Here is a 14,756-nt window from a genome sequence, read left to right as displayed (position 1 = left end):
ATCTCTCAATTGTGTCCGACTCCTTGTGACCCCATGAACTGTAGGCCACCAGGCTCCTCTGCCTGAGAAATTCTCCAGGCAAGAATACTGGAATGGGTTGCCATTTCCTACTCCAGGGGATCTTCCCAACCCAGGGATCAAACCCGCTTCTCCTGCACTGGCAGGCGGATTCTTTACCACTGCACCACCTGGGAGGCCCAGCTCTCCTGAGCTGAAGCCCAGCTCAGAGAGCAGGGGGAGCAGGCTTGCTTTGTGTGGTCCCTTGAGACAGAAAGGGAGCTAAGAGGTAAATGCTCTGAGGAAGCAAGGACAGAGTAGGCAGTCCTAATCAGGGGTAAATCTTTTGTCCCAGGAGGAGACAAGCAGAAGATGAATGACGTGAGCACGGAGGCTGCGGATGAAATCTCTGCCAAAGGCACACGGCAGGAGCAGACCTCTGAGCAACTTCCCACCGAAACACCAGCTGAAGGGAAGGATTTTTTCTTGACAGAGTATCCAAAGCACATGAAACCCACTCGCTCAACTTGGACATGTCTGCGACGCACCAGGGAATGCGGCGCCAAGGGGAACGAGAGCTCAGGCAGATGGAGCAGCAGCTTGGGAGTCGGTGCCCTCTCTGCAACATGAAAGCTGGGCCCTGTGGGTGTCGGTGTTGTTGTTTAGTATTGTTATTTAACTGCTCTTGTATTTATGCCTTCAGGACAGAGAAGCGGGCTCTGCCTCCTGGCACGGCTCTGAGGCCTGGATCCTGGCATCATTACAGAGTGGGCGTCAGAGTGCCTGGTGAGACTAGGCCAGGGGAGGGACAAGCAATCTTTCACAAGCCTTTGGGAGAGGGAGCAATGGCGGGGAAGCGGGGGTGAGCTCCCACCCGGCCACTCCTCAGACTGGTCATCTCAGGAGCTCAAGGCTCTTCTGGCCACAGGCGTAACACAGCAGCCACCCTGGAGGCTGAGCAGCAGTCCCTGGGCACACTTGGAGGAGGCCACACCCAGAGCACCAAAGGGCCTGGAGGCTATCACTGGAAACGTCTGCCAAAAAACCAGTGTGGGCATCACGCGGCATCTCGGGACATGGATCTCAGCTTCTCCCGCCGGGGCCCAGAAGCAGGGGCCAGCTGATGCTGTGGCACCAGAACCCACACACCATACTTGCCCCCCCCCACCACCTCTACCCACTCAGATCAGCCAGAAAGGCCACACACTGGACAAAGCAGAAGGTCGACCATCAGGTGTATTGGGGAGAGTAGAGATGGGGCACCTTCAAGAGTGCTTCCCATGGGCAGCCGCCTTAGCAGTTTGCTGGGGGTTCAGGAGGAGCGGGGAGTTCACGGGGCTCCTCCAGCAAAGATGAGCTCTAGGGCCGCCTGGATGTCCCCCCCGGTGGCCTGCAGGGCCCGCAGGCTCAGCTCATCGTCCTGGATGCCCATGTCCCTCAGCTGCTGCAGCTGGGGTTGCCACTGGCTCTGCAGAAAGACAGGACAGGCAGGAGTGGTCAGTAAGGATCCAACAGAGACTTGTTCACCTCTAGCAGAAGGAGGTGTGTTCCTCCAGGAAAGCTGCTGACATGAGGTTCCAAAAAACACAGCACACTGAGGAGGTCCGCGGACTGTCGAGGAGGTCTATGGAGAGGCCTGAGGGTTTAGGGAACAAATTAAAAGTTTTCCCAATAAAAGGGGAAATGTACCATAAAGATCAAAAAGAAAAAGCATAAAGTATTCAGTGTCTAAATTTCAAAAGATTACTTTCTTTGCCTGCTGTATCTATAGACACACACACACTTTTAAATTAACTTTGTTGTTTTAGCATGATACACAGTGCCTGGTGGCTCAGTTGGTAAAGAATCCACCTGCACTACAGGAGGCTGCCTGCAATGCAGGAGACCTGGGTTCGATTCCTGGGTCGGGAAGATCCCCTGGAGAAGGAAATAGCAACTTACTCCAGTATTCTTGCCTGGGATATCCCATGGACAGAGGAGCCTGATGGGCTACACTCCGTAAGGTTGCAAGAGTCGTTTTGGACACAACTGAGCGACTAAACCACACTGTGAAAAGTGTCACACTCATCTACTCGTCTCCCCCATTCCTGATAACCTACTTTATTTTCTTTGAGGAAATATAAATATACATTCCTATACTTACCCTTCTCTTATATCTCTCCTTTTTTTCTAACATATTAAGGTATCATAGAAAGCACTTGTGGATGTCCTGAAATGTACCACAACAGAGCAGTTTCCAATCTTTGCCATTATAGAAACACTGCAGTGACTGGTTCTGTACAAATGTCACTCTCTGCATGCACACACATCTCCGGGATAAATTCTGAGCAATGGGGCTGCAAGGAATTACAGGCCATCTGTACTTCCTTTTTGGTGAACAGTCTGTTACTATCCTTCGCCTGCTTTTCTATGGAGCTGTTGGTCCTAAATCACTAGAACTTCAATTCAGGGAGGTTTTGCCCTTTGATCTGCGTTACAGATTTCTTTCCCAGTTTGTGATCAGCTTTCAGACTTTGCTTCTTCTTTTTGTATGTTGGTTTGGTTTGCTTTGCAGAAATTTTCACATTTATGAATTCAAACTATATGTTACTCTTCATACAATGGTTCCTTGATTTTTTGACTTTCAGCTATGAAAGGCCTTCTCTATGGATTTAAAGAAATTTAGTATTTTCAATATCTCTGTCTCATGAAAGAGGAAGTGTACACCTTAGGGAAAAGGATGTGTTTATACTGTGGGAAAGAAGGCAGTGAAGATGAAATGCAAATTCAAAGAAGCAGGTAAGCAAAGGTGAGGATGTGGAGAATTTTTAGAAAACCACAGAAACCAACTCAAGTTCAGTTTACAGGCCAGGTGGAGACATAAAAGCTTCTGAGCTGAAGAGCAGAGCAAACAGGCATCAGGCTGCAAATGATGAAGGAACCAAAGAGACCAACTGTCTCCAGGTCCTGCTCCTGCTCCCCTCACTGTTCAGCAGAGCCACGTGGGGCAGTGAGAACCACACGGGCCGGACCCTGTCCCTGTCACTTGATGGCTTCATGACCGTGGACCAGTTCCAAAAATGATGTTCATGCCCCAGGCTTAGGAGCAAAGGAAAGAGAGTGAAGCAAACAGTTTGCGCACAGAGGCGTGTAATAAAATGTGCACCCCTTGGGTCAGGCACTTAGCTGCTAGCTAAGCTTCCGTGTTCCATGAGGCAGGGGAGACCGTACCACTCCCTGGTGACCGCAGGACAAGCCTCATCTCCTTACACAGGCACTCAAGGCCCTCACACTCAGGCGTCTGCTCTCCCTTACTCTGGCTCCATCTCAGGATCTCTCATCATGGATATTGCCTTCTGCTCTTGCCGATTTGCCATGTGTACCTCCACATTCGCTCAAACAGGTAGCTGCCTCTGCTGGGACACCACATCCCCTCAACCAAACATCCCCTTCTCTGCCTGGCTAACCTCTAATGAATTCTTTGACAGTAGGTACAATACCTCTTTCTCAGAAAAGTTTTACCTGACCTCAAGACTGGGCCAGCTTCTCACCCTGCTGTTCCCTCAGTTCAGTGACTATCTGGCGCCTCTCCATGGCGGGAATGAGGACTGGCTCATCACTATCCCAGGAGCTGGACCAAGCCTGGACCAGACATGCTCAAGGCTCAGTCAATGCTCACAGGATGGACGAGTGACTCCTCAACTGAAACAGCCACTGAAATACCCAAGCCGGTGGTCAGTGGAGCCAGGTCATGGGCACTGGGTGCAGGAGTGGAAGCCTCAAGGACAACCGCCCTTGCTGGGAGCACCCTCTCCTGTCACGCTGTCACGCCCCAGCTGTTCCTGCAGCAAAGCAGGCCAAGTGGAAGAGCCTCCGGAGAGCAGAGAAAAGCTCACGTCCAAAGTACCAAAGAAGCTGTGTGAACATCAGAAGGGGGAAGACTGACCTGAAGGCTGGGCTGCCCGGAGGCCTGCAGGGCGTGCTGCAGGGCTTGGCTGAAGAGATCGTTGGTGATGGGCGTCCCTGACTGGACGCTGGAGGACATTGGGGAGGTCCCTGAGGAGTGGCCCTAGAGACAGACCACGGTCAGTGCCACCCTCAGAGCCACCCCAGTCTCCCAGCACACACCCACTGCTGTCACATCACCCCAGGGTGCCCTGGGTGCCTCACCACTGCCTCCCAGCAGGGGCCAGCATGAGACAGTCACACAGAGCTACCTAAAAGCTGTGTGGGCACAAAGGGTTCTGTACTCTTTTGCTCCAGGGAGATGGAATGGGACCCCTGACCGAGCCTAGGACCCACACTGGGAGAGGAGAAATGGCCCTGCCGACTGGAGTGACCATCACCAGGAATGCTTAAGCCTGTGATGTATGCTTGGCCACTTTCAGGAATAAGTAAGGAAGCATTATGCAACAAGAGGTTCTTCCAACTGCTGAGAAGAGTCAGTCAGGCCTGGGATGAGCCCCAGACTTCTGAGCCTAAAGGCAGGTGAAGGGAGGTCACCTGAGCTGCAGTGGGAAACCCACTGGGGTTCCAGGTAGAGCTCAGATCCAAGCAGATGGAGCACAAGGATCAGCAAAGGTAAACTCACTCTACCACTGGGCCCTTCTCCCTGGGGGCCCGGCCTGGACCTTCCCACCCCTTCTCTCCATACCTGGGTACCAGGAGTCGGCGTGTGAGAGCTGCTCTCCGGAGTGCTGGCCAGGGCCAGGGCGGTGGCCAGCTCGCTCTGGGTGATGGGCCGGGGTCCGGCAGCTCCACTGTACCCCAGGGAAGCTGGGCGAGAGCTGGGGGTGCTGCTTGAGGGCGTGGACCTGGCACTCTGGACAAGCAAGGTGCCCAGATCAGGGCAGCAGCCCTGAGTGGTTCTCAGAAGAACCCCATCCCTGCTTCAGGAACAGTTCTTGGGGAGACTCCCCAGGCTGCCAGGTTCTCAGCAATAGAGTCACACACCTGGGCCCCCACAGGGCCTCTGACCACCCCCTGCTGGGCGTGCCAGGTCCCGGGGAGGGTGCCTCCCAGCACCATCTCCCCCAGATGGCAGGCAGCCCGGTCACTTACTGGGTGAAAGTCGTCCTCATCATCAGAGAGCCCGTCAAACAGGAAGCCACCTGGAGGAGGGAGGACAGATTTCAGGAGGAGGAACAGGAAGGCACAGGCGCTGCTCCAGCATCTCGGCGCTAGTTACTCCAAATTCATGTTCTCATCTCTCCCCTGGAAAATTACAGGACAGATGCTCTCCCTGACTCAAACCCAGAGTTCCCAAGGAACACCCTCTGCCAGCACTATACATAGCTGCGAGTAAAGCAAAGCCCTGGGCCACTGCCCGCTCCCCAGAGGGCCCGCGTCCCCCTGTCCTGGGGCTCACCTGGCACGTCCCGGTAGGCGCTGGAGGGCATGCCCCGGGAAGAGGAGTCGGCCCCCGGCAGTGGGGTGCTGCCTGCTACCGAGTGCAGGACCAGGACAATGGCATTGACCAGGGCAGGGTGAGCAGGCACCAACCTATGACGGGGCAGGAAGAATCTCAAGGGTGACTAAGAAGGAAAGAGCATCTGTGGGTTTGGCAGGAATTCTGGGCGCCCCTCACAACAGTCAAGTCACCCCTGCTTGTCCTTAAATTTCCCTGGCCACAGCACCTCCCTCCAGGCGGCTTGTCTCCCTGCTGCTCTGCCTTCAGCATCAGCAGGCCTTCACCCTAGCGCCCCCGCAGATGCCTCCCTCTCCTCTCTGGCAATGCATGATGGGACACGCACAGCGCAGAGGCTCAGGGGTAGTCTCCTGTCTCGACTCCCAACACCACTTCAGCGGGCAGTCTCTGACTGGTCCCCATCCTTCCGAGGGTTTGGCTGTTTTCTTCACTTGAAAATAAAGGTACACAACCTCTACTTTCCCCTCCAACTCTAAAATTTTGGGACGTATGCACCTATTTTTTTCCCAGCTTAAAATCCTTCACAGGCTCCCTAATATCTACTGAATGAGATCTAAACTGAGCCTGGCCTGCAAAGTCACCTCCCTCAGGACCCTGCTTCATCCCCACCTCTGCCTGCCCCTGCCCTTGGGCTTTGTCCTCACCTCCCCGCCCCGCCCCCCTTCCTCCAGCCCTGGCTCCTCCCCACCCCCTGACACATTTATAGGACAGATTTGGGGGATGGGCTCCAAGAGCAGAATCCAGGGCGACCATTAGGCTTCTGGCCCGACCATGAGGAGAGAAAAAGGGCCCTTAGTAAGATGGGCATACTTACGTATCAAGCATGTTGGGATCAGCAAAGACAGAGAAGAGGTCCTTGTCCTGGAGAACCCCTGAAGGAGAATAGGGGTCACCTCAGAGACAGGAAATGTAGCCAGATCCAGTGGGGAGACCTTGGAGCAACCAGCTTAACAGGGATCCTCATGGAAAGCGGGGGAACAACGTGCCAGGAGCACAGCCCACGTGCTCTCCATTTTGCTCCTACTGCCCCCCCGCACGGAGGTTACATACTGTGTACAGCACCCCAGCCTCTCTTCCCCGTGTCTCTAGGTTCTCCCCTTGTCCATCAAGGTGTGCAGGAAGCCTTCCCTGACTCTGTGGTTCGGGCTAACTGCTGCCTTCACATGTCCTCCTCACAGTCTCATTTCTGGTGTGTGTTAGGCCACGATTTCCCTGTGGGGCTGCAGCCCTTGGAGGGCTGGGTATATGGAACACATCTGGATTACTCCCCCTCCTGCCACAAGACCAGTGAATCTTCTTCACATGATGTGTCAAAGCTTCTTTAACGTAATTGCCTCCTCCTGGCTTCTCCTTCTTCAACAGTTCCTATTTCCTTTAGTTCAGCCTTGCACTTACCAAGAGCAATGGGGTCACTGCTGAGGCCTGGGGTGGCCACAATGATCTGATCCAGAGATTCCTTATTGCTGAGCATCTTAAAGACCTGCAGGAGAAATGGGGAGGGCTGAACACTCCTACTAGCTCGGTGCACTCAGAAATACCCACACACAGCTGAAGTACTTCCTTCCTCTAAGTGCTTGCACACACACCACCACAGTGGAACAATAGCCCCAGGAAAGAGATGAACCTCTTTTTTTTCTCTGAGATCATGGCTTACTGGAGGGGAAACAACATAAAAGCAAGATCACAATAAGCCTTCAATCTATGGTCCTTTCCCCCATTTCTAGTTCTAATGCTTGCACAACAAAAGCTCTTATTATAAGCCCAATAACAAAGGTTTCTCTAGATTCCAAAAGTCCTTTTCAATCTCCAGACAACTATCATTTTGCATTTATATATATTGGGAAGTTTGCAGCTGTCTTCATCTTGCTTATCAACTCTCCTATGGAAAGTCATCAGTGCATTTTCCAAGTGAGGGGATCCTGGGAAGGAGTGGTGGGCAAGCAGTTCAGTCCAAGTCAAAGAATGAGGCCCAGCAGAAACAGCATACGGATCTTTTGACTGTAACTATACTCATTCCATGAGGCCAATGTCAGGAGAGGCTGTATCATTATCATTAGAGGCAATCAACAATGCCTAGCTGAGAGCCTCTTTGGGGGAAGACAGGGTTCTACTGGGACCCACAGACATGGCGAAACCTCCCCATGGAACTCTGGGGAGCCATGGCAACCAGCTTCTGGCTCCCTCTCTGCACCACCCCTCTCCAGCAGGCCTGCCAAGAGTCTCGAAGGGGGCGCAGCACACACTCACCGCCTCCCTGTAGGAGGAGCTGCCGTGCAGGGCCGTGTGCAGCACTCGGAACTCCCTCAGAGCAGCCACTTTATCCACAGGTTCTGGGGATGAGACACTCACTCAGTCACCCTGTGACCAGGGCCTCACCCCTGCCACAGACGCAGCGCATCGCCTCAGCCAGAGTCCAGGTGCGGGTTCTCTTCCCACCTCACCCCGCTAAGAATTGGCACCCAATCAAAAAAAGCTACGCCACAGACGTGAAAACGGCACTCTTTTTAAGCCTCTTTGGTAGATAAACAAATTCAAGTTCTAGCAGAGGAGACTCTTACCTTAGGAAAGAGACTGTTCTGATCAATGTCCCACTGCAGGAATTCTAGACTTTTCACACTTGGAAAGGAGGAGGGTATAATGAACTCAGTAGACTTTTGTGCAGTGATTTAAAATAAGTGCTGCAAGCCATCTGAACAATATGGAGCCATGTTGACACAATATGTTAAGAGAAAGAAATAGAACATAAAGTTGTATGGGTGTTCTCTAGTAAAACTTTATGAGAAGTCAGTGTGCATGTGGGCCAAGGCTGGAAGGGAACAAGCCAAGGTGACAGGATTGGGGGGGTAACTGTTTTCTCCTGGGTATTTTCTTTCAGGACTCTGTAATATTATTTTGATTTAAAGCAAACAAACAAACAAATATAAGAAGGACCAAGACAACATTGTACCTCTAGGCTTCTGAACAAACTTTCATCACATGTCCAAAAACAAGCATGTCACTAGGACTCAAAGTTCCTTTTTGATCTTTGGACGTTATGACTCATACCTATGGGAAAGTCTAGCAGTTGTCTTAGTTTTACTTGGTCACTTTACTATTTAGGACATCTACCCATTTCATAGATAATTTAGGACATCAGCCCACTTCATAGAAATTTCAGTAAAAGAAGGGGGAGTAGGCAGGAAGTCCACCCTGGATCACACTTTTAAAAGTGTGGTGACCCTCACCCAGGAAGGCTACTTGTGATTATACTTTGCACTGCTCAACTCCAAAGGCACAATTCCCAAAGCAAGGAGAATGGCACCCCTGGGGTTCTGTGTGGCAACCACACCCTTACCTATCGTTCTAATCATAAGGTTGTCTCTTTTGAAAAATATTCACCTGAAGTAAGTTACCTGGCTTATTTGTTAAACAAATTTGTGCTAAGCATTTACTCCATACTTTTGGAGTGAATCTTGTTTTGTGCAAGGCACAGGAATGCAAAAAGTAAGAGTCCCTGCCATCAAGGAACTCTTAAGACGGTAGGAGAAATGAGACAGAATCAGACACACATACACACAATGACAAAATACCATGCTGAGGGCTTCAACAACAGAGACATGGACCACAGTGAGGGCATTAGGCACATGAGGCCGACAGCACTACTGACTGGGAGGACCACACCTCCCAGGAGAGAACGTTTGAGAGGAGTATTGAAGGTAGAACAGATGGTGACTGGGGGAAAAGGTATTGCAGGCCTAAATGAGAACAAGCACCAAGGCTTGGGAGAATGTAAGCATGAGGTGCTTTGAAGGAACACGAAGCTGATTCTGTGCTGGAGCCCAGGGTACATACCCCTGCCCAAACAGCAGGCCTAAGTGAGATCCTAAAGGGATTTGTAAACTTCTGCAGAGAACCACCAAAGGGGTCCAGGTGGGAAGGAAGCAACTGACACTGTCTCCTCCTACAGGATCTAATCTGGTGGAAGATAAAGAAATGTGCTTCCTCTTGAAAGAACACTCAAGGATAAAATATCTAAAATGCCGTCACAAAAATTTCTTTTCAAATCTAAAAGTTTATTTTCACCTCTGAATAAAAAGTCCGTTTGTTTAAAAATAAATTTCCAGGGGATAAAAAGGACTCTGAAATCTTAAGCCCATAATCAGCTAAAGAGTTGTCTCTTTAATGTCTCTGAGCTAATCTCATCCTTTGGAAGTGGGAGGCAGCCAGCCCAGTGGAAAGAATACTCTTGAGCCAGGAAAACCTGGATTCACATCCCAGCTCTTGCATTCATTTTTCTAAGCAGATGACCTTGAATGAATACCTTTCTAATCCTCTTTTTCTTCATGTATAAAACGCGAATACTGTTACCTGACCTGCTGAGCCACTTGATTAAATGAGATATCAAACCGCAACAATCTGGCTGGAAGAAGCAACAAATGCTCCTTTCCGTCTGTCAATCCCCCCCAGCCAAAGACCAGAGGGGCACACCTGCAGCTGTGCCAGGGGTGTTTACTGCTCCTACAGAGGGACGCGCACCACCAGGACCACAGGGCATCTCAACAGCAGCACGCTAAAAGGGACTCAGAGGGTCTGCGCTTTAGTTAGGGGACTCGGTGCAGGAAGTTGAAGGAAGCAGGGTTTTGTTGTGGACTGGAGGCTGTCAGGAAGTGGGGGTGATTTTATGATTAGGTATTTTAATAATTCTTATCTAGAAGGAAGGAAAACTAGAGCAAGATGAAAGCTGAAATTGGTGAAGAAACAGCAGTCACTCCTAATAGGCAGGATAGAGGGTTATTTGGTCATTTCTGTGGTTAGTCAATGTGCAGATTTATGGCTCTGTTCAGAAATGAGAAGAAATCTTAGTTTTTATCTGGATCCATTATGGCCCCAGAGTGAATGGCCTTGTAGATGCTGGTGACCTGTGAAATTGTTCACGATTCAAGGCCTAGCTGAAAGCCAGGCCAGCCCCTGGATACCAGAGACTGCCTTTCTCTTTCTCACTTCCCATCAGGTACAAAAGAAGATCTTTTTGTCCTTTATGTTTAGAATTGAAAAGAGGGAGAATTTCAAGCTGATAATCAGTCACAGCAATTGTGAACATTATTAAAATATGTCAAACTGCCCATTTTTAACAAAGCTAATCTCTTAACAGCTTAGCTTTATCCTCAGGGAGGCTTTTAAAACACAGATGTGAAATTTAAATTATGAATTCCAAGCAGCACCTTTTATCAATAAGTCAGAAAGGCATGAGAGGCTTTGTATGTTTCCTCCAAGAGCTACTTTCACACCATTCGAATATTCTCAAACTCCAGGAAAATAAATTAGCAGGAGTGAGGTGACTGAATAAATCACCCGCCTGAAGCAGTTTGTGGGAAGATCTGTGAACATGAGAACACACTGTAACATTTAGAGGAGGGCAAGGAGTTTTCACTTTCTTTCTAATGAGAACAAAAATAACCAAAAAATACAAGGTTCACTGAAAAATAAACTGTTGCCCTAAAGGAATTTAAATAGATACATACTCTCCATGCCACTAAAACAATGGGTAATGAACTTAAAAGTGCCTTCTGTTAGTGGCCACTGGCAGCAAGAAGATCAAAATTACACTGTTCATCAATGTGTCCAATCCAATAAATAATAAAGATATCCTTTATTATCATCTCAGTAAATCTCCCCTATGTTCCACCCAGGCCCTTGCCTCAAGGATGCACAGACCCTCCTTCCCTTGCAGATATTTCAGAAGCTCTGCCTGTCTAAGAGCCAACACTCACCCGGTTTCTGATCAGGCTCAGGCCAGGACTTGCGCAGAACATGGACTGTGGATCCAGGTTGAATGCCATAAAAGTCAAGGGTCTGATCATCTTTTAGCTTCCGGCCACAGTATATCAGATCTATGTGAAGAAAAAAAAAGAATCGTTCATTTATATTTTGTTCCTCATAACAATTTAAATGACTTCTGTCCCCTAAGAACCTTATCTTGATTGGACAGATAGCTAGAGAATGATATATGCTTTAAAAAGTACTCTTAATATATACATTTTGCCAGCCTGGATGGAAGTAGGGCCTGGGGAAAATGAATACATGTATATGTATGGCTGATTCCTTTCAAATACATTTTAATAACAACTGTTACAAGTGTAAACTGATAAAATACAGAATCTACACACAGGAAAACTCTACACCTTAACATCATGGAGACTGCACCATTTAAATGAATGGGAAAATATAACAATAAAAAAGAATGAACCCCATGTTTTTATGACTAAAACCACTTTTTTTTTGCCAGCTTATACCATTTTGCCTGTTTATATGCCATTGCATTAATAATATATGGCTTCCCAGGTAGCACTAGTGGTAAAGAACCCGCCTGCCAGTGCAGAAGACTTAAGAGACATGAGTTCGATCCCTGGATTAGGAAGATCCTCTGGAGGAAGACATAGAAACCCATTCCAGCTGGGTTGGAGAATCCCATGGACAGAGGAGCCTGGTGGGCTACAGTCCATGGGGTCGCAAAGAGTTGGACACAACAGAAGAGACTTAGCACGCATGACTGAAAATATACTTCTTGCCAGTTTATACCATTTTTCTAGTTTATAAGACATTGCATTAATAATACAATTTAATTATATTCACTTTCACTAGAGTGATGCTAGCTGGAGTCCAGGGTTTGATTCTTGGTCAGGCAACAAAGATTCTGAACGCCACACAGCATAGTCAAAAATAAAAAAGACAAAAAAAGAAAGAAAGAAAGAAATTATATTTAAATTCCTTCTTCCTCCACCTAGAGTGCCCTTGCCATCTCTCCTTTTTCACTGTCTTCCCTCCAACCAACCAACCAACCAACCAAAAATCCTTCTAACCATCCCTTAAGACCTACCTCAAATGCCATATGCTAAGGGCCTTTCCCTAGCCAGCACCTCCTTCCAACCCAAGTTCTTGCTCTTTCAAAGAATGTTATAGGTAAGAAATGTTGTGATGAAGTAGTTCAGTATATTGTACAACTAAAATGGTAACCAATGGTTTTATTATATGATTTGTTTCTATTCACCTAACAACAATCACTTCCCAGCAGTGTTAACATTTGTTTTCGTTTAGTCTCTTAAGTCATGTCCGACTCTTTTGCGACCCCATGGATTGTAGCCCATCAGGCTCCTCCACCCATGGCATCTCCCAGGCAAGGATATTGGAGTGGGTTGCCATTTCATTCTTCAGGGGATCTTTGCCACCCAGGGATTGAACCTGCATCTCCTGCATAGGTAGGTAGATTCTTTACTGCTGAACCACCAGGGCAGCCCAGTGTTTACATTATGAGACAACAAATCCCAAACTCTTACTTTATCCTTGTGATTCCAGAATGATTCTCCCCCAAAAGAAATCAGAGCAGAAGCCCATCCCCAGGCCACAGAGACTCACCAATGAGCTCAGGGTCTGGAACAGACTCCTGGAGTTTGCCAGCAATAAGCTGCTTCAGAAACGAAATACTATATCCCCCCAGGGAGTATTCTCCGAGCTCTGTCTCTGGCAACCGAAGAATAGATTTGGGGGCAAGTGGCTGGTCAGCCAGCTTCACCGCCAGGTGCCAATCTGAGAGAGACATCCTCTCTCTTTCGCGCTCTCTCTTTCTCCCTGTAAAGGAACAAAGCCTTAGTGGTTAAAGGACAGACCTACACCACCCACACCCCACCAAGGGGTTGAATGAGAATTCTCTGTGACTCTGTTGGAAAAGCTCAGGATGCAGCATCAGAAGGCCTGAACTAGAATCTGAGGTCCTCTTTTCACTCATTCTATGGCAGCAAGAAACTTCAGCTCTCTAAGCCTCTGTGGCTTTACGGTGGACATAAAAATGCCATCCCACCTAACAGGTGCGTTGTGAGGTTCAAATGAGATCATCTACCCCTCTCCCTTACATAGACTCTGTGTTTCTTCACCAAGTTTTGCTTTAACCACCACAACAGCTTTACCAGAAGCTCCCTGCCTCCTGCTTCTCCCTGTTAAATATCCACGCTGCCACTCATCATTTTAAAATGCAGATCTGATCAAGACACTCTTTTGTTTAGAAATCAAACCACTTCTATGAATAAGTCTAAACGCCACAACCTGGCTTTCAAAAACATTCACATCTGTTCTCTCTACCAGCCTTCCCCTCTCAAAAGTTCTGGGCTACCCCACCCTCCCCAATACTTAAGTCCATCCCCACCAAGCCTGGATTCATAACAAAGTTCTCCCCCACTCTGCTCATCTGCTAACTCTGCATATAACTCCTCTTCCCTCTTCCCTCTCTAAGCAAACTCTGATGAAGAGCAACTCAAACACAACCTCCTCTGTTCTCTCTGTCTCCCCTCTCTGTTGTTGTCATAGTCCCTCATGACAAAGGGTTACAAATATCTACACTATTTACTTCTCAATCGTCTCTGCATCTCATTCTTAGAGGCTCTTGAAAGCAAAGACTAGAATTTTTTGTCTTTATTGACTCCATGCCCGGTACTTATGGGTACCCAGAAAATGAATCAGAAACCAGGCGGTTGGGAGAATTAAGACAAGGCAAGGCCTTGTTAGAATCATTACTGCTTCCAAAGTGGCTTCTTTAGAAGAGGAAAGAAAAGGCTTCGAGGCTGTGCAGCAGATCCTAAGGCACTCTCAAACCTTCCATCTCCAGGTTAACGGCAGGGAAGGAAATGGATCTTTTAATACACTATATATCATTTAATCCTCACAACTGTTCTGAGACAGGCATTATCATCTACATATTACAGCCGAAGGTACCAAGATCTAGAAAGGTGAAGTCAGCGGCCCAAGGTCACTGATAGTTAATATTGCGACAGGGACACTATCTCTTGGGTGACGACCCCACCACTCCCACAGAACCAGCTACTAGTCACCACAGGTCGATCCCGCGCGGCCCGGGACCCAGCGCCCTCACCCGTCCCGCGGAAGGAACCCGGCCGCAGGGCCGCCGGTGTAAACACTCACTCAGGTCCTCGCGCCGGAAACCGGAAGCTCCGCGCTGCATTCTGGGAGTTGCAGTTCCTGAGGCCGATCCCCCACCCACCCAACCCCCGCCCCTTTATAAATAACCGGCAGTCAAGGGGGCGCTAGTTGAAAAGCTTCCGGTCTCCGGGGGTGTGGCTCTTCTACAGTTTGAAAGTCCCGGCGCGAAGGTGTCTTCTTGCTTTCGTGTGAGAGTATTATGTATCAGTCAGTCTTCCAAGGCGCAGATCACCGGAACGAGGTCTGACGTGAGGTTTGCGTGCGCGCGTGCTAAGTCTCTTCGGTCCTGTCCGATTCTTTGCGACCCCACGCACTGCAGCCCGCCAGACCCCTCAGGCCATGGAATTCGCCAGGCATCTCCAGGCAAGAATACTGGAGTGGGTTG

At 49.0% G+C, this 14,756-nt stretch overlaps 1 protein-coding gene across 2 annotated transcripts; it reads right to left on the bottom strand.

Annotated features, from left to right (window-relative positions):
* Positions 1-1,221: 1,221 nt before the first annotated feature.
* On the bottom strand, positions 1,222-14,372 carry LOC136147257 (ubiquitin-like protein 7). Of its 2 annotated transcripts, none has more exons than XM_065906584.1 (11): positions 14,354-14,372; positions 12,797-13,009; positions 11,155-11,274; positions 7,652-7,734; positions 6,800-6,884; positions 6,219-6,276; positions 5,345-5,478; positions 5,038-5,087; positions 4,631-4,798; positions 3,923-4,045; positions 1,222-1,465 (listed from the first exon to the last, which is right to left on the bottom strand). In XM_065906584.1, the coding sequence occupies exons 2-11, from the start codon at positions 12,978-12,980 to the stop codon at positions 1,328-1,330; spliced, it is 1,143 nt and encodes a 380-aa protein (XP_065762656.1). In that variant the 5' UTR covers positions 12,981-13,009; positions 14,354-14,372; the 3' UTR covers positions 1,222-1,327. The 2 variants fall into 2 exon arrangements, with proteins under 2 accessions (XP_065762656.1, XP_065762655.1); XM_065906583.1 differs by having other exon boundaries at positions 14,304-14,371.
* Positions 14,373-14,756: the final 384 nt, after the last annotated feature.

This window comes from Muntiacus reevesi, chromosome 15 (genome assembly GCF_963930625.1).
Source record: "Muntiacus reevesi chromosome 15, mMunRee1.1, whole genome shotgun sequence".
Taxonomy (NCBI): Eukaryota; Metazoa; Chordata; class Mammalia; order Artiodactyla; family Cervidae; genus Muntiacus; species Muntiacus reevesi.
This window is presented reverse-complemented; position numbering and strand designations above follow the sequence as displayed.

What these genes read in the sequence shown, in the direction of transcription:
- LOC136147257 (XM_065906584.1), bottom strand. Translation starts at nt 12,980, where the DNA reads ATGTCTCTCTCAGATTGGCACCTGGCGGTGAAGCTGGCTGACCAGCCA. An exon ending in TGAGCCTGATCAGAAACCGG is followed by an intron (nt 7,735 to 11,154) that starts GTGAGTGTTGGC and finishes TCTCATCCCCAG; the next exon opens with AACCTGTGGATAAAGTGGCT. An exon ending in ATGAGGACGACTTTCACCCA is followed by an intron (nt 4,799 to 5,037) that starts GTAAGTGACCGG and finishes TTGCTTGTCCAG; the next exon opens with AGTGCCAGGTCCACGCCCTC.